This window comes from Heptranchias perlo, unplaced genomic scaffold (assembly GCF_035084215.1).
Source record: "Heptranchias perlo isolate sHepPer1 unplaced genomic scaffold, sHepPer1.hap1 HAP1_SCAFFOLD_489, whole genome shotgun sequence".
Taxonomy (NCBI): domain Eukaryota; kingdom Metazoa; phylum Chordata; class Chondrichthyes; order Hexanchiformes; family Hexanchidae; genus Heptranchias; species Heptranchias perlo.
Window position 1 is genome coordinate 136,596 of NW_027139504.1, and position 20,690 is coordinate 157,285.

The 20,690-nt window shown below is 52.2% G+C and overlaps 1 protein-coding gene across 1 annotated transcript in view; it reads left to right on the forward strand.

Moving 5' to 3' along the window:
* LOC137313850 (myoD family inhibitor-like) overlaps positions 1-19,849 on the forward strand; it is a 57,284-nt gene extending 37,435 nt beyond the window's left edge. The window contains exon 5 of the mRNA XM_067979597.1: positions 19,416-19,849. Coding sequence (XP_067835698.1) covers positions 19,416-19,666 — 251 coding nt within the window. The 3' untranslated portion in view covers positions 19,667-19,849. The remainder of the gene's footprint in view (positions 1-19,415) is intronic.
* Positions 19,850-20,690: the final 841 nt, after the last annotated feature.

Consider the following 20,690-nt stretch of genomic DNA (forward strand, 5'->3'; position numbering starts at 1 on the left):
CACTGTAACACTCTGATATATCCCACCCCCCTCACTGTAACACTCTGATATCCCCCACACCCCTCACTGTAACACTCTGATATACCCCACCCCCCTCACTGTAACACTCTGATATATCCCACACCCCTCACTGTAACACTCTGATATACCCCACACCCCTCACTGTAACACTCTGATATATCCCACCCCCCTCACTGTAACACTCTGATATCCCCCACACCCCTCACTGTAACACTCTGATATACCCCACGCCCCTCACTGTAACACTCTGATATATCCCACACCACTCACTGTAACACCCTGATATCCCCCACACCCCTCACTGTAACACTCTGATATACCCCACGCCCCTCACTGTAACACTCTGATATATCCCACACCCCACACTGTAACACTCTGATATATCCCACACCCCTCACTGTAACACTCTGATATATCCCACACCCCTCACTGTAACACTCTGATATATCCCACACCACTCACTGTAACACTCTGATATATCCCACACCACTCACTGTAACACTCTGATATATCCCACACCCCTCACTGTAACACTCTGATATACCCCACACCCCTCACTGTAACACTCTGATATACCCCACACCCCTCACTGTAACACTCTGATATATCCCACACCCCTCACTGTAACACTCTGATATACCCCACACCCCTCACTGTAACACTCTGATATATCCCACACCCCTCACTGTAACACTCTGATATATCCCACACCCCTCACTGTAACACTCTGATATACCCCACACCCCTCACTGTAACACTCTGATATATCCCACACCCCTCACTGTAACACTCTGATATACCCCACACACCTCACTGCAACACTCTGATATACCCCACACCCCTCACTGTAACACTCTGATATATCCCACACCCCTCACTGTTACACTCTGATATACCCCACACCCCTCACTGTAACACTCTGATATATCCCACACCCCTCACTGTAACACTCTGATATATCCCACACCCCTCACTGTTACACTCTGATATATCCCACACCCCTCACTGTTACACTCTGATATACCCCACACCCCTCACTGTAACACTCTGATATAACCCACACCCCTCACTGTAACACTCTGATATACCCCACACCCCTCACTGTAACACTCTGATATAACCCACACCCCTCACTGTAACACTCTGATATATCCCACACCACTCACTGTATCACTCTGATATACCCCACACCCCTCACTGTAACACTCTGATATACCCCACACCCCTCACTGTAACACTCTGATATAACCCACACCCCTCACTGTAACACTCTGATATATCCCACACCACTCACTGTATCACTCTGATATACCCCACACCCCTCACTGTAACACTCTGATATATCCCACACCCCTCACTGTAACACTCTGTTATATGCCACACCCCTCACTGTAACACTCTGATATATCCCACACCCCTCACTGTAACACTCTGATATACCCCACACCCCTCACTGTAACACTCTGATATACCGCACACCCCTCACTGTAACACTCTGATGCATCCCACACCCCTCACTGTAACACTCTGATATATCCCACACCCCTCACTGTAACACTCTGATATATCCCACACCCCTCACTGTAACACTCTGATATACCCCACACCCCTCACTGTAACACTCTGATATGCCCCACACCCCTCACTGTAACACTCTGATATGCCCCACACCCCTCACTGTAACACTCTGATATATCCCACACCCCTCACTGTAACACTCTGATATATCCCACACCCCTCACTGTAACATTCTGATATATCCCACACCCCTCACTGTAACACTCTGTTATATCCCACACCCCTCGCTGTAACACTCTGATATACCCCACACCCCTCACTGTAACACTCTGATATATCCCACACCCCTCACTGTAACACTCTGATATATCCCACACCCCTCACTGTAACATTCTGATATATCCCACACCCCTCACTGTAACACTCTGATATATCACACACCCCTCACTGTAACACTCTGATATACCCCACACCCCTCACTGTAACACTCTGATATATCCCACACCCCTCACTGTAACACTCTGTTATATCCCACACCCCTCGCTGTAACACTCTGATATACCCCACACCCCTCACTGCAACACTCTGATATATCCCACACCCCTCACTGTAACACTCTGATATATCCCACACCCCTCACTGTAACATTCTGATATATCCCACACCCCTCACTGTAACACACTGAAAGATCCCACACCCGTCACTGTAACACTCTGATATATCCCACACCCCTCACTGTAACACTCTGATATATCCCACACCCCTCACTGTAACACTCTGATATATCCCACACCCCTCACTGTAACACTCTGATATACCCCACACCCCTCACAGTAACACTCTGATATATCCCACACCCCTCACTGTAACACTCTGATATATCCCACACCCCTCACTGTAACACTCTGATATACCCCACACCCCTCACTGTAACACTCTGATATATCCCACACCCCTCACTGTAACACTCTGATATATCCCACACCCCTCACTGTAACACTCTGATATACCCCACACCCTTCACTGTAACACTCTGATATATCCCACACCCCTCACTGTAACACTCTGATATATCCCACACCCCTCACTGTAACACTCTGATATACCCCACACCCCTCACTGTAACACTCTGATATACCCCACACCCCTCACTGTAACACTCTGATATATCCCACACCCCTCACTGTAACACTCTGATATTTCCCACACCCCTCACTGTAACACTCTGATATATCCCACACCCCTCACTGTAACACTCTGATATAACCCACACCCCTCACTGTAACACTCTGATATACCCCACACCCCTCACTGTAACACTCTGATATATCCCACACCCCTCACTGTAACACTCTGATATACCCTACACCCCTCACTGTATCACTCTGATACACCCCACACCCCTCACTGTAACACTCTGATATATACCACACCCCTCACTGTAACACTCTGATATACCCCACACCCCTCACTGTAACACTCTGATATATCCCACACCCCTCACTGTAACACTCTGATATATACCACACCCCTCACTGTAACACTCTGATATACCCCACACCCCTCACTGTAACACTCTGATATATCCCACACCCCTCACTGTAACACTCTGATATACCCCACACCCCTCACTGTAACACTCTGATATATCCCACACCCCTCACTGTAACACTCTGATATATCCCACACCCCTCACTGTAACACTCTGATATACCCCACACCCCTCACTGTAACACTCTGATATATCCCACACCCCTCACTGTAACACTCTGATATACCCCACACACCTCACTGCAACACTCTGATATACCCCACACCCCTCACTGTAACACTCTGATATATCCCACACCCCTCACTGTTACACTCTGATATACCCCACACCCCTCACTGTAACACTCTGATATATCCCACACCCCTCACTGTAACACTCTGATATATCCCACACCCCTCACTGTTACACTCTGATATATCCCACACCCCTCACTGTTACACTCTGATATACCCCACACCCCTCACTGTAACACTCTGATATAACCCACACCCCTCACTGTAACACTCTGATATACCCCACACCCCTCACTGTAACACTCTGATATAACCCACACCCCTCACTGTAACACTCTGATATATCCCACACCACTCACTGTATCACTCTGATATACCCCACACCCCTCACTGTAACACTCTGATATACCCCACACCCCTCACTGTAACACTCTGATATAACCCACACCCCTCACTGTAACACTCTGATATATCCCACACCACTCACTGTATCACTCTGATATACCCCACACCCCTCACTGTAACACTCTGATATATCCCACACCCCTCACTGTAACACTCTGTTATATGCCACACCCCTCACTGTAACACTCTGATATATCCCACACCCCTCACTGTAACACTCTGATATACCCCACACCCCTCACTGTAACACTCTGATATACCGCACACCCCTCACTGTAACACTCTGATGCATCCCACACCCCTCACTGTAACACTCTGATATATCCCACACCCCTCACTGTAACACTCTGATATATCCCACACCCCTCACTGTAACACTCTGATATACCCCACACCCCTCACTGTAACACTCTGATATGCCCCACACCCCTCACTGTAACACTCTGATATGCCCCACACCCCTCACTGTAACACTCTGATATATCCCACACCCCTCACTGTAACACTCTGATATATCCCACACCCCTCACTGTAACATTCTGATATATCCCACACCCCTCACTGTAACACTCTGTTATATCCCACACCCCTCGCTGTAACACTCTGATATACCCCACACCCCTCACTGTAACACTCTGATATATCCCACACCCCTCACTGTAACACTCTGATATATCCCACACCCCTCACTGTAACATTCTGATATATCCCACACCCCTCACTGTAACACTCTGATATATCACACACCCCTCACTGTAACACTCTGATATACCCCACACCCCTCACTGTAACACTCTGATATATCCCACACCCCTCACTGTAACACTCTGTTATATCCCACACCCCTCGCTGTAACACTCTGATATACCCCACACCCCTCACTGCAACACTCTGATATATCCCACACCCCTCACTGTAACACTCTGATATATCCCACACCCCTCACTGTAACATTCTGATATATCCCACACCCCTCACTGTAACACACTGAAAGATCCCACACCCGTCACTGTAACACTCTGATATATCCCACACCCCTCACTGTAACACTCTGATATATCCCACACCCCTCACTGTAACACTCTGATATATCCCACACCCCTCACTGTAACACTCTGATATACCCCACACCCCTCACAGTAACACTCTGATATATCCCACACCCCTCACTGTAACACTCTGATATATCCCACACCCCTCACTGTAACACTCTGATATACCCCACACCCCTCACTGTAACACTCTGATATATCCCACACCCCTCACTGTAACACTCTGATATATCCCACACCCCTCACTGTAACACTCTGATATACCCCACACCCTTCACTGTAACACTCTGATATATCCCACACCCCTCACTGTAACACTCTGATATATCCCACACCCCTCACTGTAACACTCTGATATACCCCACACCCCTCACTGTAACACTCTGATATACCCCACACCCCTCACTGTAACACTCTGATATATCCCACACCCCTCACTGTAACACTCTGATATTTCCCACACCCCTCACTGTAACACTCTGATATATCCCACACCCCTCACTGTAACACTCTGATATAACCCACACCCCTCACTGTAACACTCTGATATACCCCACACCCCTCACTGTAACACTCTGATATATCCCACACCCCTCACTGTAACACTCTGATATACCCTACACCCCTCACTGTATCACTCTGATACACCCCACACCCCTCACTGTAACACTCTGATATATACCACACCCCTCACTGTAACACTCTGATATACCCCACACCCCTCACTGTAACACTCTGATATATCCCACACCCCTCACTGTAACACTCTGATATATACCACACCCCTCACTGTAACACTCTGATATATCCCACACCCCTCACTATCACACTCTGATATATCCCACACCCCTCACTGTAACACTCTGATATACCCCACACCCCTCACTGTAACACTCTGATATGCCCCACACCCCTCACTGTAACACTCTGATATACCCCACACCCCTCACTGTAACACTCTGATATATCCCACACCCCTCACTGTAACACTCTGATATATCACACACCCCTCACTGTAACACTCTGATATATCCCACACACCTCACTGTAACACTCTGATATATCCCACATCCCTCACTGTAACACTCTGATATACCCCACACCCCTCACTGTAACACTCTGATATATCCCACACCCCTCACTGTAACACTCTGATATATCCCACACCCCTCACTGTAACACTCTGATATACTCCACACCCCTCACTGTAACGCTCTGATGTATCCCACACCCCTCACTGTAACACTCTGATATATCCCACACCCCTCACTGTAACACTCTGATATACTCCACACCCCTCACTGTAACACTCTGATATACCCCAAACCCCTCACTGTAACACTCTGATATAACCCACACCCCTCACTGTAACACTCTGATATATCCCACACCCCTCACTGTAACACTCTGATATATCCCACACCCCTCACTGTAACACTCTGATATATCCCACACCCCTCACTGTAACACTCTGATATATCCCACACCCCTCACTGTAACACTCTGATATATCCCACACCCCTCACTGTAACACTCTGATATATCCCACACCCCTCACTGTAACGCTCTGATGTATCCCACACCCCTCACTGTAACACTCTGATATATCCCACACCCCTCACTGTAACACTCTGATATACCCCACACCCCTCACTGTAACACTCTGATATACCCCACACCCCTCACTGTAACACTCTGATATACCCCTCACCCCTCACTGTAACACTCTGATATATCCCACACCCCTCACTGTAACACTCTGATATATCCCACACCCCTCACTGTAATACTCTGATGTATCCCACACCCCTCACTGTAACACTCTGATATATCCCACACCCCTCACTGTAACACTCTGAAATATCCCACACCCCTCACTGTAACACTCTGATATATCCCACACCCCTCACTGTAACACTCTGATATACCCCACACCCCTCACTGTAACACTCTGATATACCCCACACCCCTCACTGTAACACTCTGATATACCCCACACCCCTCACTGTAACACTCTGATATATCCCACACCCCTCACTGTAACACTCTGATATACCCCACACCCCTCACTGTAACACTCTGATATACCCCACACCCCTCACTGTAACACTCTTATATATCCCACACCCCTCACTGTAACACTCTGATATATCCCACACCCCTCACTGTAACACTCTGATATATCCCACACCCCTCACTGTAACACTCTGATATATCCCACACCCCTCACTGTAACACTCTGATATATCCCACACCCCTCACTGTAACACTCTGATATATCCCACACCCCTCACTGTAACACTCTGATATATCCCACACCCCTCACTGTAACACTCTGATATATCCCACACCCCTCACTGTAACACTCTGATATATCCCACACCCCTCACTGTAACACTCTGATATACCTCACACCCCTCACAGTAACACTCTGATATATCCCACACCCCTCACTGTAACACTCTGATATATCCCACGCCCCTCACTGTAACACTCTGATATATCCCACACCCCTCACTGTAACACTCTGATATACCCCACACCCCTCACTGTAACACTCTGGTATATCCCACACCCCTCACTGTCACACTCTGATATATCCCACACCCCTCACTGTAACACTCTGATATATCCCACACCCCTCACTGTAACACTCTGATATACCTCACACCCCTCACAGTAACACTCTGATATATCCCACACCCCTCACTGTAACACTCTGATATATCCCACGCCCCTCACTGTAAAACTCTGATATATCCCACACCCCTCACTGTAACACTCTGATATATCCCACACCCCTCACTGTAACACTCTGATATATCCCACACCCCTCACTGTAACACTCTGATATACCCCACGCCCCTCACTGTAACACTCTGATATATCCCACACCCCTCACTGTAACACTCTGATATACCCCACGCCCCTCACTGTAACACTCTGATATACCCCACGCCCCTCACTGTAACACTCTGATATATCCCACACACCTCACTGTAACACTCTGATATATCCCACACCCCTCACTGTAACACGCTGATATATCCCACACCCCTCACTGTAACACACTGATATACCCCACACCCCTCACTGTAACACTCTGATATACCCCACACACCTCAATGTAACACTCTGATATATCCCACACCCCTCACTGTAACACTCTGATATACCCCACACCCCTCACTGTAACACTCTGATATATCCCACACCCCTCACTGTAACACTCTGATATACCCCACACCCCTCACTGTAACACTCTGATATATCCCACAACCCTCACTGTAACACTCTGATATACCCCACACCCCTCACTGGAACACTCTGATATACCCCACACCCCTCACTGGAACACTCTGATATATCCCACACCACCCACTGGAACACTCTGATATACCCCACACCCCTCACTGTTACACTCTGATATATCCCACACCCCCTCACTGTAACACTCTGATATATCCCACACCCCTCACTGTAACACTCTGATATATCCCACACCCCTCACTGTAACACTCTGATATACCCCACATCCCTCACTGTAACACTCTGATATACCCCACACCCCTCACTGTAACACTCTGATATACCCCACACCCCTCACTGTAACACTCTGATATACCCCACACCCCTCACTGTAACACTCTGATATATTCCACACCCCTCACTGTAACACTCTGATATACCCCACACCCCTCACTGTAACACTCTGATATATCGCACACCCCTCACTGTAACACTCTGATATATCCCACACCCCTCACTGTAACACTCTGATATACCCCACACCCCTCACTGTAACACTCTGATATATCGCACACCCCTCACTGGAACACTCTCTGATATATCCCACACCCCTCACTGTAACACTCTGATATATCCCACAACCCTCACTGCAACACTCTGATATATCCCACACCCCTCACTGTAACACTCTGATATATCCCACACCCCTCACTGTAACACTCTGATATACCCCACACCCCTCACTGGAACACTCTGATATATCCCACACCCCTCACTGTAACACTCTGATATATCCCACACCCCTCACTGTAACACTCTGATATATCCCACACCCCTCACTGTAACACTCTGATATATCCCACACCCCTCACTGTAACACTCTGATATATCCCACACCCCTCACTGTAACACTCTGATATACCCCACACCCCTCACTGTCACACTCTGATATATCCCACACCCCTCACTGTAACACACTGATAGACCCCACACCCCTCACTGTAACACTCTGATATATCCCACACCCCTCACTGTAACACTCTGATATACCCCACACCCCTCACTGTAACACTCTGATATACCCCACACCCCTCACTGTAACACTCTGATATATCCCACACCCCTCACTGTAACACTCTGATATATCCCACACCCCTCACTGTAACACTCTGATATATCCCACACCCCTCACTGTAACATTCTGATATATCCCACACCCCTCACTGTAACACTCTGATATATCCCACACCCCTCACTGTAACACTCTGATATATCCCACACCCCTCACTGTAACACTCTGATATACCTCACACCCCTCACTGTAACACTCTGATATATCCCACACCCCTCACTGTAACACTCTGATATATCCCACACCCCTCACTGTAACACTCTGATATATTCCACACCCCTCACTGTAACACTCTGATATACCCCACACCCCTCACTGTAACACTCTGATATACCCCACACCCCTCACTGTAACACTCTGATATACCCCACACCCCTCACTGTAACAGTCTGATACACCCCACACCCCTCACTGTCACACTCTGATATATCCCACACCCCTCACTGTAACACTGATATACCCCACACCCTTCACTGTAACACTCTGATATACCCCACACCCCTCACTGTAACACTCTGATATACCCCACACCCCTCAAAGTAACACACTGATATATCCCACACCCCTCACTGTAACACTCTGATATATCCCACACCCCTCACTGTAACACTCTGATATACCCCACACCCCTCACTGTAACACTCTGATATATAACACACCCTTCACTGTAACACTCTGATATATCCCACACCACTCACTGTAACACTCTGATATACCCCACACCCCTCACTGTAACACTCTGATATATCCCACACCACTCACTGTAACACTCTGATATACCCCACACCCCTCACTGTAACACTCTGATATATCCCACACCCCTCACTATAACACTCTGATATACCCAACACCCCTCACTGTAACACTCTGATATATCCCACACCCCTCACTGTATCACTCTGATATACGCCACACCCCTCACAGTAACACTCTGATATATCCCACACCACTCACTGTATCACTCTGATATACCCCACACCCCTCACTGTAACACTCTGATGTATCCCACACCCCTCATTGCAACACTCTGATATATCCCACACCCCTCACTGTAACACTCTGATATATCCCACACCCCTCACTGTAACACTCTGATATATCCCACAACCCTCACTGTAACACTCTGATATACCCCACACCCCTCACTGTAACACTCTGATATGCCCCACACCCCTCACTGTAACACTCTGATATATCCCACACCCCTCACTGTAACACTCTGATATATCCCACACCCCTCACTGTAACATTCTGATATATCCCACACCCCTCACTGTAACACTCTGATATACCCCACACCCCTCACTGTAACACTCTGATATATCCCACACCCCTCACTGTAACACTCTGATATATCCCACACCCCTCACTGTAACACTCTGATATACCCCACACCCCTCACTGTAACACTCTGATATATCCCACACCCCTCGCTGTAACACTCTGATATACCCCACACCCCTCACTGTAACACTCTGATATATCCCACACCCCTCACTGTAACACTCTGATATATCCCACACCCCTCACGTAACACTCTGATATATCCCACACCCCTCACTGTAACACTCTGATATATCCCACACCCCTCACTGTAACACACTGAAAGATCCCACACCCGTCACTGTAACACTCTGATATATCCCACACCCCTCACTGTAACACTCTGATATATCCCACACCCCTCACTGTAACACTCTGATATATCCCACACCCCTCACTGTAACACTCTGATATACCCCACACCCCTCACAGTAACACTCTGATATATCCCACACCCCTCACTGTAACACTCTGATATACCCCACACCCCTCACTGTAACACTCTGATATATCCCACACACCTCACTGTAACACTCTGATATACCCCACACCCCTCACAGTAACACTCTGATATATCCCACACCCCTCACTGTAACACTCTGATATATCCCACACCCCTCACTGTAACACTCTCTGATATACCCCACACCCCTCACTGTAACACTCTGATATATCCCACACCCCTCACTGTAACACTCTGATATATCCCACAACCCTCACTGTAACACTCTGATATACCCCACACCCCTCACTGTAACACTCTGATATACCCCACACCCCTCACTGTAACACTCTGATATATCCCACACCCCTCACTGTAACACTCTGTTATACCCCACACCCCTCACTGTAACACTCTGATATATCCCACACCCCTCACTGTATCACTCTGATATACCCCACACCCCTCACTGTAACACTCTGATATATCCCACACCCCTCACTGTAACACTCTGATATACCCCACACCCCTTACTGTAACACTCTGATATACCCCACACCCCTCACTGTAACACTCTGATATACCCCACACCCCTCACTGTTACACTCTGATATATCCCACACCCCTCACTGTAACACTCTGATATATCCCACACCCCTCACTGTAACACTCTGATATACCCCACACCCCTCACTGTAACGCTCTGAGTTATCCCACACCCCTCACTGTAACACTCTGATATATCCCACACCCCTCACTGTAACACTCTGATATACCCCACACCCCTCACTGTAACACTCTGATATACCCCACACCCCTCACTGTAACACTCTGATATATCCCACACCCCTCACTGTAACACTCTGATATATCCCACACCCCTCACTGTAACATTCTGATATATCCCACACCCCTCACTGTAACACTCTGATATATCCCACACCCCTCACTGTCACACTCTGATGTATCCCACACCCCTCACTGTAACACTCGATATACCCCACACCCCTCACTGTAACACTCTGATATACCCCACACCCCTCACTGTAACACTCTGATATACCCCACACCCCTCACTGTAACACTCTGATATATCCCACACCCCTCACTCTAACACTCTGATATACCCCACACCCCTCACTGTAACACTCTGATGTATCCCACACCCCTCACTGTAACACTCTGATATATCCCACACCCCTCACTGTAACACTCTGATATATCCCACACCCCTCACTGTAACACTCTGATATATCCCACACCCCTCACTGTAACACTCTGATATATCTCACACCCCTCACTGTAACACTCTGATATATCCCACACCCCTCACTTTAACCCTCTGATATATCCCACACCCCTCACTGTAACACTCTGATATATCCCACACCCCTCACTGTAACACTCTGATATATCCCACACCCGTCACTGTCACACTCTGATATACCCCACACCCCTCACTGTAACACACTGATATATCCCACACCCCTCACTGTAACACTCTGATATACCCCACACCCCTCACTGTAACACTCTGATATATCCCACACCCCTCACTGGAACACTCTGATATATCCCACACCCCTCACTGTAACACTCTGATATATCCCACACCCCTCACTGTAACACTCTGATATACCCCTCACCCCTCACTGTAACACTCTGATATATCCCACACCCCTCACTGTTACACTCTGATATATCCGACACCCCTCACTGGAACACTCTGATATATCCCACACCCCTCACTGTAACACTCTGATATATTCCACACCCCTCACTGTAACACATACCTGCACATACATGCATGCACACTCATACATGCACACGCATACATACACATACATGTTCATTAATGCATGCACACATATAGTCACACACACATGTACATGCCCATACATGGACACACATGTACACCATTGTCTCCCTCCACTTTCAGTGAGACGGAGGCCAGGAGAAGAAGGATTGGCTGAGACACCGAGACACACAGAGAGGGGCGTCTCCCCACCGAGACACACAGAGAGAGGGGCATCTCCCCACCGAGACACACAGAGAGGGGCATCTCCCCACCGAGACACACAGAGAGGGGCATCTCCCCACCGAGACACACAGAGAGGGGCGTCTCCCCACCGAGACACACAGAGAGGGGCATCTCCCCACCGAGACACACAGAGAGGGGCATCTCCCCACCGAGACACACAGAGAGAGGGGCATCTCCCCACCGAGACACAGAGAGAGGGGCATCTCCCCACCGAGACACAGAGAGAGAGGGGCATCTCCCCACCGAGACACAGAGAGAGGGGCATCTCCCCACCGAGACACACAGAGAGGGGCATCTCCCCACCGAGACACACAGAGAGAGGGGCATCTCCCCACCGAGACACACAGAGAGGGGCATCTCCCCACCGAGACACACAGAGAGGGGCATCTCCCCACCGAGACACAGAGAGAGGGTCATCTCCCCACCGAGACACACAGAGAGGGGCATCTCCCCACCGAGACACACAGAGAGGGGCATCTCCCCACCGAGACACACAGAGAGGGGCATCTCCCCACCGAGACACACAGAGAGAGGGGCATCTCCCCACCGAGACACACAGAGAGGGGCATCTCCCCACCGAGACACACAGAGAGAGGGGCATCTCCCCACCGAGACACACAGAGAGGGGCATCTCCCCACCGAGACACACAGAGAGGGGCATCTCCCCACCGAGACACACAGAGAGAGGGGCATCTCCCCACCGAGACACACAGAGAGGTGCATCTTCCTACCGAGACACACAGAGAGAGGGGCATCTCCCCACGGAGACACACAGAGAGGGGCATCTCCCCACCGAGACACACAGAGAGAGGGGCATCTCCCCACCGAGACACACAGAGAGGGGCATCTCCCCACCGAGACACACAGAGAGGGGCATCTCCCCACCGAGACACAGAGAGAGGGGCATCTCCCCACCGAGACACACAGAGAGGGGCATCTCCCGACCGAGACACACAGAGTGGGGCATCTCCCCACCGAGACACACAGAGAGGGGCATCTCCCCACCGAGACATACAGAGAGGGGCATCTCCCCACCGAGACACAGAGAGAGGGGCATCTCCCCACCGAGACACACAGAGAGGGGCATCTCCCCACCGAAACACACAGAGAGAGGGGCATCTCCCCACCGAGACACACAGAGAGGGGCATCTCCCCACCGAGACACACAGAGAGGGGCATCTCCCCACCGAGACACACAGAGAGGGGCATCTCCCCACCGAGACACACAGAGCAGGGCATCTCCCCACCGAGACACACAGAGAGGGGCATCTCCCCACCGAGACACACAGAGAGGGGCATCTCCCCACCGAGACACGCAGAGAGGGGCATCTCCCCACCGAAACACACAGAGAGAGGGGCATCTCCCCACCGAGACACACAGAGAGGGGCATCTCCCCACCGAGACACACAGAGAGGGGCATCTCCCCACCGAGACACACAGAGAGGGGCATCTCCCCACCGAGACACACAGAGAGGGGCATCTCCCCACCGAGACACACAGAGAGGGGCATCTCCCCACCGAGACACACAGAGAGGGGCATCTCCCCACCGAGACACACAGAGAGAGGGGCATCTCCCCACCGAGACATACAGAGAGGGGCATCTCCCCACCGAGACACACAGAGAGGGGCATCTCCCCACCGAGACACACAGAGAGGGGCATCTCCCCACCGAGACACACAGAGAGAGGGGCATCTCCCCACCGAGACACACAGAGAGGGGCATCTCCCCACCGAGACACACAGAGAGGGGCATCTCCCCACCGAGGCACACAGAGAGGGGCATCTCCCCACCGAGACACACAGAGAGGGGCATCTCCCCACCGAGACACACTGAGAGGGGCATCTCCCCACCGAGACACACAGAGAGGGGCATCTCCCCACCGAGACACACAGAGAGAGGGGCATCTCCCCACCGAGACACACAGAGCGGGGCATCTCCCCACCGAGACACACAGAGAGAGGGGCATCTCCCCACCGAGACACACAGAGAGGGGCATCTCCCCACCGAGACACACAGAGCAGGGCATCTCCCCACCGAGACACACAGAGAGAGGGGCATCTCCCCACCGAGACACACAGAAAGGGGCATCTCCCCACCGAGACACACAGAGAGGGGCATCTCCCCACCGAGACACACAGAGAGGGGCATCTCCCCACCGAGACACACAGAGCGGGGCATCTCCCCACCGAGACACACAGAGAGGGGCATCTCCCCACCGAGACACACAGAGAGGGGCATCTCCCCACCGAGACACAGAGAGAGGGGCATCTCCCCACCGAGACACAGAGAGAGGGGCATCTCCCCACCGAGACATACAGAGAGAGGGGCATCTCCCCACCGAGACACACAGAGCAGGGCATCTCCCCACCGAGACACACAGAGAGAGGGGCATCTCCCCACCGAGACACACAGAGAGAGGGGCATCTCCTCACCGAGACACACAGAGTGGGGCATCTCCCCACCGAGACACACAGAGAGAGGGGCATCTCCCCACCGAGACACACAGAGAGGGGCATCTCCCCACCGAGACACACAGAGCAGGGCATCTCCCCACCGAGACACACAGAGAGAGGGGCATCTCCCCACCGAGACACACAGAGTGGGGCATCTCCCCACCGAGACACACAGAGAGGGGCATCTCCCCACCGAGACACACAGAGTGGGGCATCTCCCCACCGAGACACAGAAAGAGGGGCATCTCCCCACCGAGACACACAGAGAGGGTCATCTCCCCACCGAGACACAGAGAGAGGGTCATCTCCCCACCGAGACACACAGAGAGGGGCATCTCCCCACCGAGACACACAGAGAGGGGCATCTCCCCACCGAGACACACAGAGAGAGGGGCATCTCCCCACCGAGACACACAGAGAGAGGGGCATCTCCCCACCGAGACACACAGAGAGGGGCATCTCCCCACCGAGACACACAGAGAGGGGCATCTCCCCAACGAGACACACAGAGAGGGGCATCTCCCCACCGAGACACACAGAGAGAGGGGCATCTCCCCACCGAGACACACAGAGAGGGGCATCTCCCCACCGAGACACACTGAGAGGGGCATCTCCCCACCGAGACACACAGAGAGGGGCATCTCCCCACCGAGACACACAGAGAGGGGCATCTCCCCACCGAGACACACAGAGAGGGCCATCTCCCCACCAAGACACAGAAAGAGGGGCATCTCCCCACCGAGACACAAAGAGATGGGCATCTCCCCACCGAGACACACTGAGAGGGGCATCTCCCCACCGAGACACACAGAGAGGGGCATCTCCCCACCGAGACACACAGAGAGAGGGGCATCTCCCCACCGAGACACAGAGAGAGGGGCATCTCCCCACCGAGAGACACAGAGAGGGGCATCACCCCACCGAGACACACAGAGAGGGGCATCTCCCCACCGAGACACACAGAGAGGGGCATCTCCCCACCGAGACACACACAGAGCAGGGCATCTCCCCACCGAGACACAAAGAGGTGGGCATCTCCCCACCGAGACACACTGAGAGGGGCATCTCCCCACCGAGACACACTGAGAGGGGCATCTCCCCACCGAGACACACAGAGAGGGGCATCTCCCCACCGAGACACACAGAGAGGGGCATCTCCCCACCGAGACACACAGAGAGAGGGGCATCTCCCCACCGAGACACACAGAGAGAGGGGCATCTCCCCACCGAGACACACAGAGAGGGGCATCTCCCCACCGAGACACAGAGAGAGAGGGGCATCTCCCCACCGAGACACACAGAGAGGGGCATCTCCCCACCGAGACACAGAGAGGGGCATCTCCCCACCGAGACACACAGAGAGGGGCATCTCCCCACCGAGACACACAGAGAGGGGCATCTCCCCACCGAGACACACAGTTGTTTTTGTTCAGTTTGGGTGAATATGATCTAACCTGTTTTTATCTCTCCTCTTTCCTCTCTCTCCCCTCCTGTATCTCTCTCTCTCCACCCCCCACCCCCCCGTATCTCTCTCTCCCCTCATGTATCTCTCTCTCCCCCTCCTGTATCTCTCTCTCTCCCCTTCCTGTATCTCTCCCTCTCTCCCCCGTATCTCTCTCTCCCCCTCCTGTATCTCTCTCCCCCTCCTGTATCTCGCTCTCCACCTCCTGTATCTCTCTCTCCCCCTCCTGTATCTCTCTCCCCCTCCTGTATCTCTCTCCCCCTCCTGTATCTCTCTCTCCACCTCCTGTATCTCTCTCCCTCCCCGTATCTCTCTCTCCCCCTCTTGTATCTCTCCCCCCTTTTCTCTCTCTCCCCCTCCTGTATTTCTCTCTCCCCCTTCTGTATCTCTCTCCCCGTCCTGTATCTCTCTCTCCCCCCGTATCTCTCTCTCCCCCTCCTGTATCTCTCTCTCCCCGTCCTGTATTTCTCTCTCTCCCGTATCTCTCTCTCCCCCTCCTGTATCTTTCTCTCTACCCCCCCCATGTCTCTTTCCCCCCATATCTCTCTTTCCCACCCATACCTCTCCCTCTCCCCCTGTATCTCTCTCTCTCCCCCCCCCGTATCTCTCTCTTTCCATCCCCCTGTATCTCACTCTCCCTCCCCTTGTGTCCCTCTCTCTCCCTCCCGTGTATCTCTCTCTCCCCATCACACTCCCCTGTCACTCTCCCCTGTCACTCTCCCCCTGTCTATCTCTCCTGTATCTCTCCCGCTGTATCTCTTACCCTGTATCTCCCCCTGCATCTCCCCCTTTATCTCTCTCCCTATATTTCTCCCCCCTGTATCCCTCCCGCTGTATCACCCCTCCTTCTCCCCATATCTCTCCCTCTGAATCACCCCCTCTTTCTCCTCCTGTATCTCTTCCAATATATCTCCCCCTGTATCTCCCCTGTATCTTCCCCTCTTACTCCCATTTTATCTCACCCTCTTTCTCCCCCTGTATGTCCCCTTGTAACTCCCCCTGTATTTCCTCCTGTATCTCTCCCCTTTATCTCTCCCCTGTATCTCTCCCCCTGTATCTCTCCCCCTGCATCTTACCTCTGTTTCTCTCCCCATTTATCATCCCCTGTATCCTCCTCCATATCTCCCCCACTGTATCTCCCCATGTATCTCACACCATGTATCTCCCCCTATATCTCCCCTGTAACTTCCCGTGTATCTCTCTCCTGTGTCTCCCCCTGTATCTCTCCCTTGTATCTCTCCCCCTGTATCTTGCCCCGTGTATCTTCCCCTGTATCTCCCCATGTATCTCTCCCCATCTATCTCCTTCTGTTTTTTCCACTGTATTTCCCCCTGTATCGCCTCATGTATCACTGCCCATGTATCTCTCCCTCTCTATCTCCCCCTGTACCTCTCCCTCTTTATCACCCCTTGTATCTCCCCCTGTACCTCTCCCCCTGTATCTCCCCCTTGTATCTCCCCCTGTACCTCTCCCCCTGTATCTATCCCTGTATCTCCCCTGTATCTTCCGCTGTATCTCCCCTGTATCTCCTGCTGTATCTCCCCCTGTATCTCCCCCTGTATCTCCTCCTATATCTCCCGCTGTATCTCCCCCTGTATCTCCTGCTGTATCGCCCCCTATATCTTCCCCTGTATCTCCCACTGTATCTCTCCCTGTTTCTCCCAATGTATCTCTCCCCATTTACCGCTCCCTCTGTATCTCCCCCTGTATCTCCTCCTATATCTCCCGCTGTATCTCCCCCTGTTTCTCCCCCTGTATCGCCCCCTATATCTTCCCCTGTATCTCCCACTGTATCTCTCCCTGCTTCTCCCAATGTATCTCTCCCCATGTACCGCTCCCTCTGTATCTCCCCCTGTATCTCCTCCTATATCTCCCGCTGTATCTCCCACTGTTTCTCCCCCTGTATCTCCCCCTCTTACTCCCATTTTATCTCACCCTCTTTCTCCCCCTGTATGTCCCCTTGTAACTCCCCCTGTATTTCCTCCTGTATCTCTCCCCTTTATCTCTCCCCTGTATCTCTCCCCCTGTATCTCTCCCCCTGCATCTTACCTCTGTTTCTCTCCCCATTTATCATCCCCTGTATCCTCCTCTATATCTCCCCCACTGTATCTCCCCATGTATCTCACCCTCTTTCTCCCCCTGTATGTCCCCTTGTAACTCCCCCTGTATTTCCTCCTGTATCTCTCCCCTTTATCTCTCCCCTGTATCTCTCCCCCTGTATCTCTCCCCCTGCATCTTACCTCTGTTTCTCTCCCCATTTATCATCCCCTGTATCCTCCTCTATATCTCCCCCACTGTATCTCCCCATGTATCTCACACCATGTATCTCCCCCTATATCTCCCCTGTAACTTCCCGTGTATCTCTCTCCTGTGTCTCCCCCTGTATCTCTCCCTTGTATCTCTCCCCCTGTATCTTGCCCCGTGTATCTTCCCCTGTATCTCCTCCTATATCTTCCCCTGTATCTCCTCCTATATCTTCCCCTGTATCTCCTCCTGTATCTCTCCCCCCATATCCCTCCCCTCCTGTAGATTGCTGTGTCCACTGTATTCTTGCCTGCCTGTTTTGCGAGTTCCTCACTTTCTGCGACCTCCTGTTGGATTGTGCCTCATGTGGAGCCGAGGGTGAGGCCTGCTGCTGCTGGGGGGTCGGAGAGGCCTGCAGTGGGGTTGAGGAGGGCTCCCCCTGTAGCCTGGACTGCGGTGTGCTGAGCGACTGCTGCGAGTCGGCCGACTGCCTGGAGATCTGCCTGGAGTGCTGCTCCATCTGCTTCCCAGCCTGAGGGGGCGTCAGTGAGGGTGGAGGCGGGGCGGGGGGGAACAGTGTGTCACCCATCCCCCATCCACCCGAACCTCCCCTCCCCCATCCACCCAACCCACCCCCCATCCACCCACCCATCCCCCATTCACCCACCCCTCCCCCATCCACCCAACCCACCCCTCCCCCATCCACCCAACCCACCCCTCCCCCATCCACCCAACCCACCCATCCCCCATTCACCCACCCCTCCCCCATCCACCCAACCCACCCATCCCCCCACCCCTCCCCCATCCACCCCAACCTCCCCTCCCCCACCCACCCGAACCTCCCCTCCCCCATCCACCCGAACCTCCCCTCCCCCACCCACCCGAACCTCCCCTCCCCCATCCACCCCAACCTCCCCTCCCCCACCCACCCGAACCTCCCCTCCCCCATCCACCCCAACCTCCCCTCCCCCACCCACCCGAACCTCCCCTCCCCCATCCACCCAAACCTGCCGTCCTAACCTGGCCTCGGCCTATATGTGACTCCAGTCCCACGCCAAGGTGGTTGACTCTTAACTGCCCTCTGAAGCGGGCCCAGCACCACCTTCGCAGGGCAACTAGGGGACGGGAGTGTTTGATGGGACAGTGTAGAGGGAGCTTTACTCTGTATCTAACCCTGTACCTGCCCTGGGAGTATTTGATGGGACAGTGTAGAGGGAGCTTTACTCTGTATCTAACCCTGTACCTGCCCTGGGAGTGTTTGATGGGACAGTGTGGAGGGAGCTTTACTCTGTATCTAACCCTGTACCTGCCCTGGGAGTGTGTGATGGGACAGTGTAGAGGGAGCTTTACTCTGTATCTAACCCTGTACCTGCCCTGGGAGTGTTTGATGGGACAGTGTAGAGGGAGCTTTACTCTGTATCTAACCCTGTACCTGCCCTGGGAGTGTTTGATGGGACAGTGTAGAGGGAGCTTGACTCTGTATCTAACCCTGTACCTGCCCTGGGAGTGTTTGATGGGACAGTGTGGAGGGAGCTTTACTCTGTATCTAACCCTGTACCT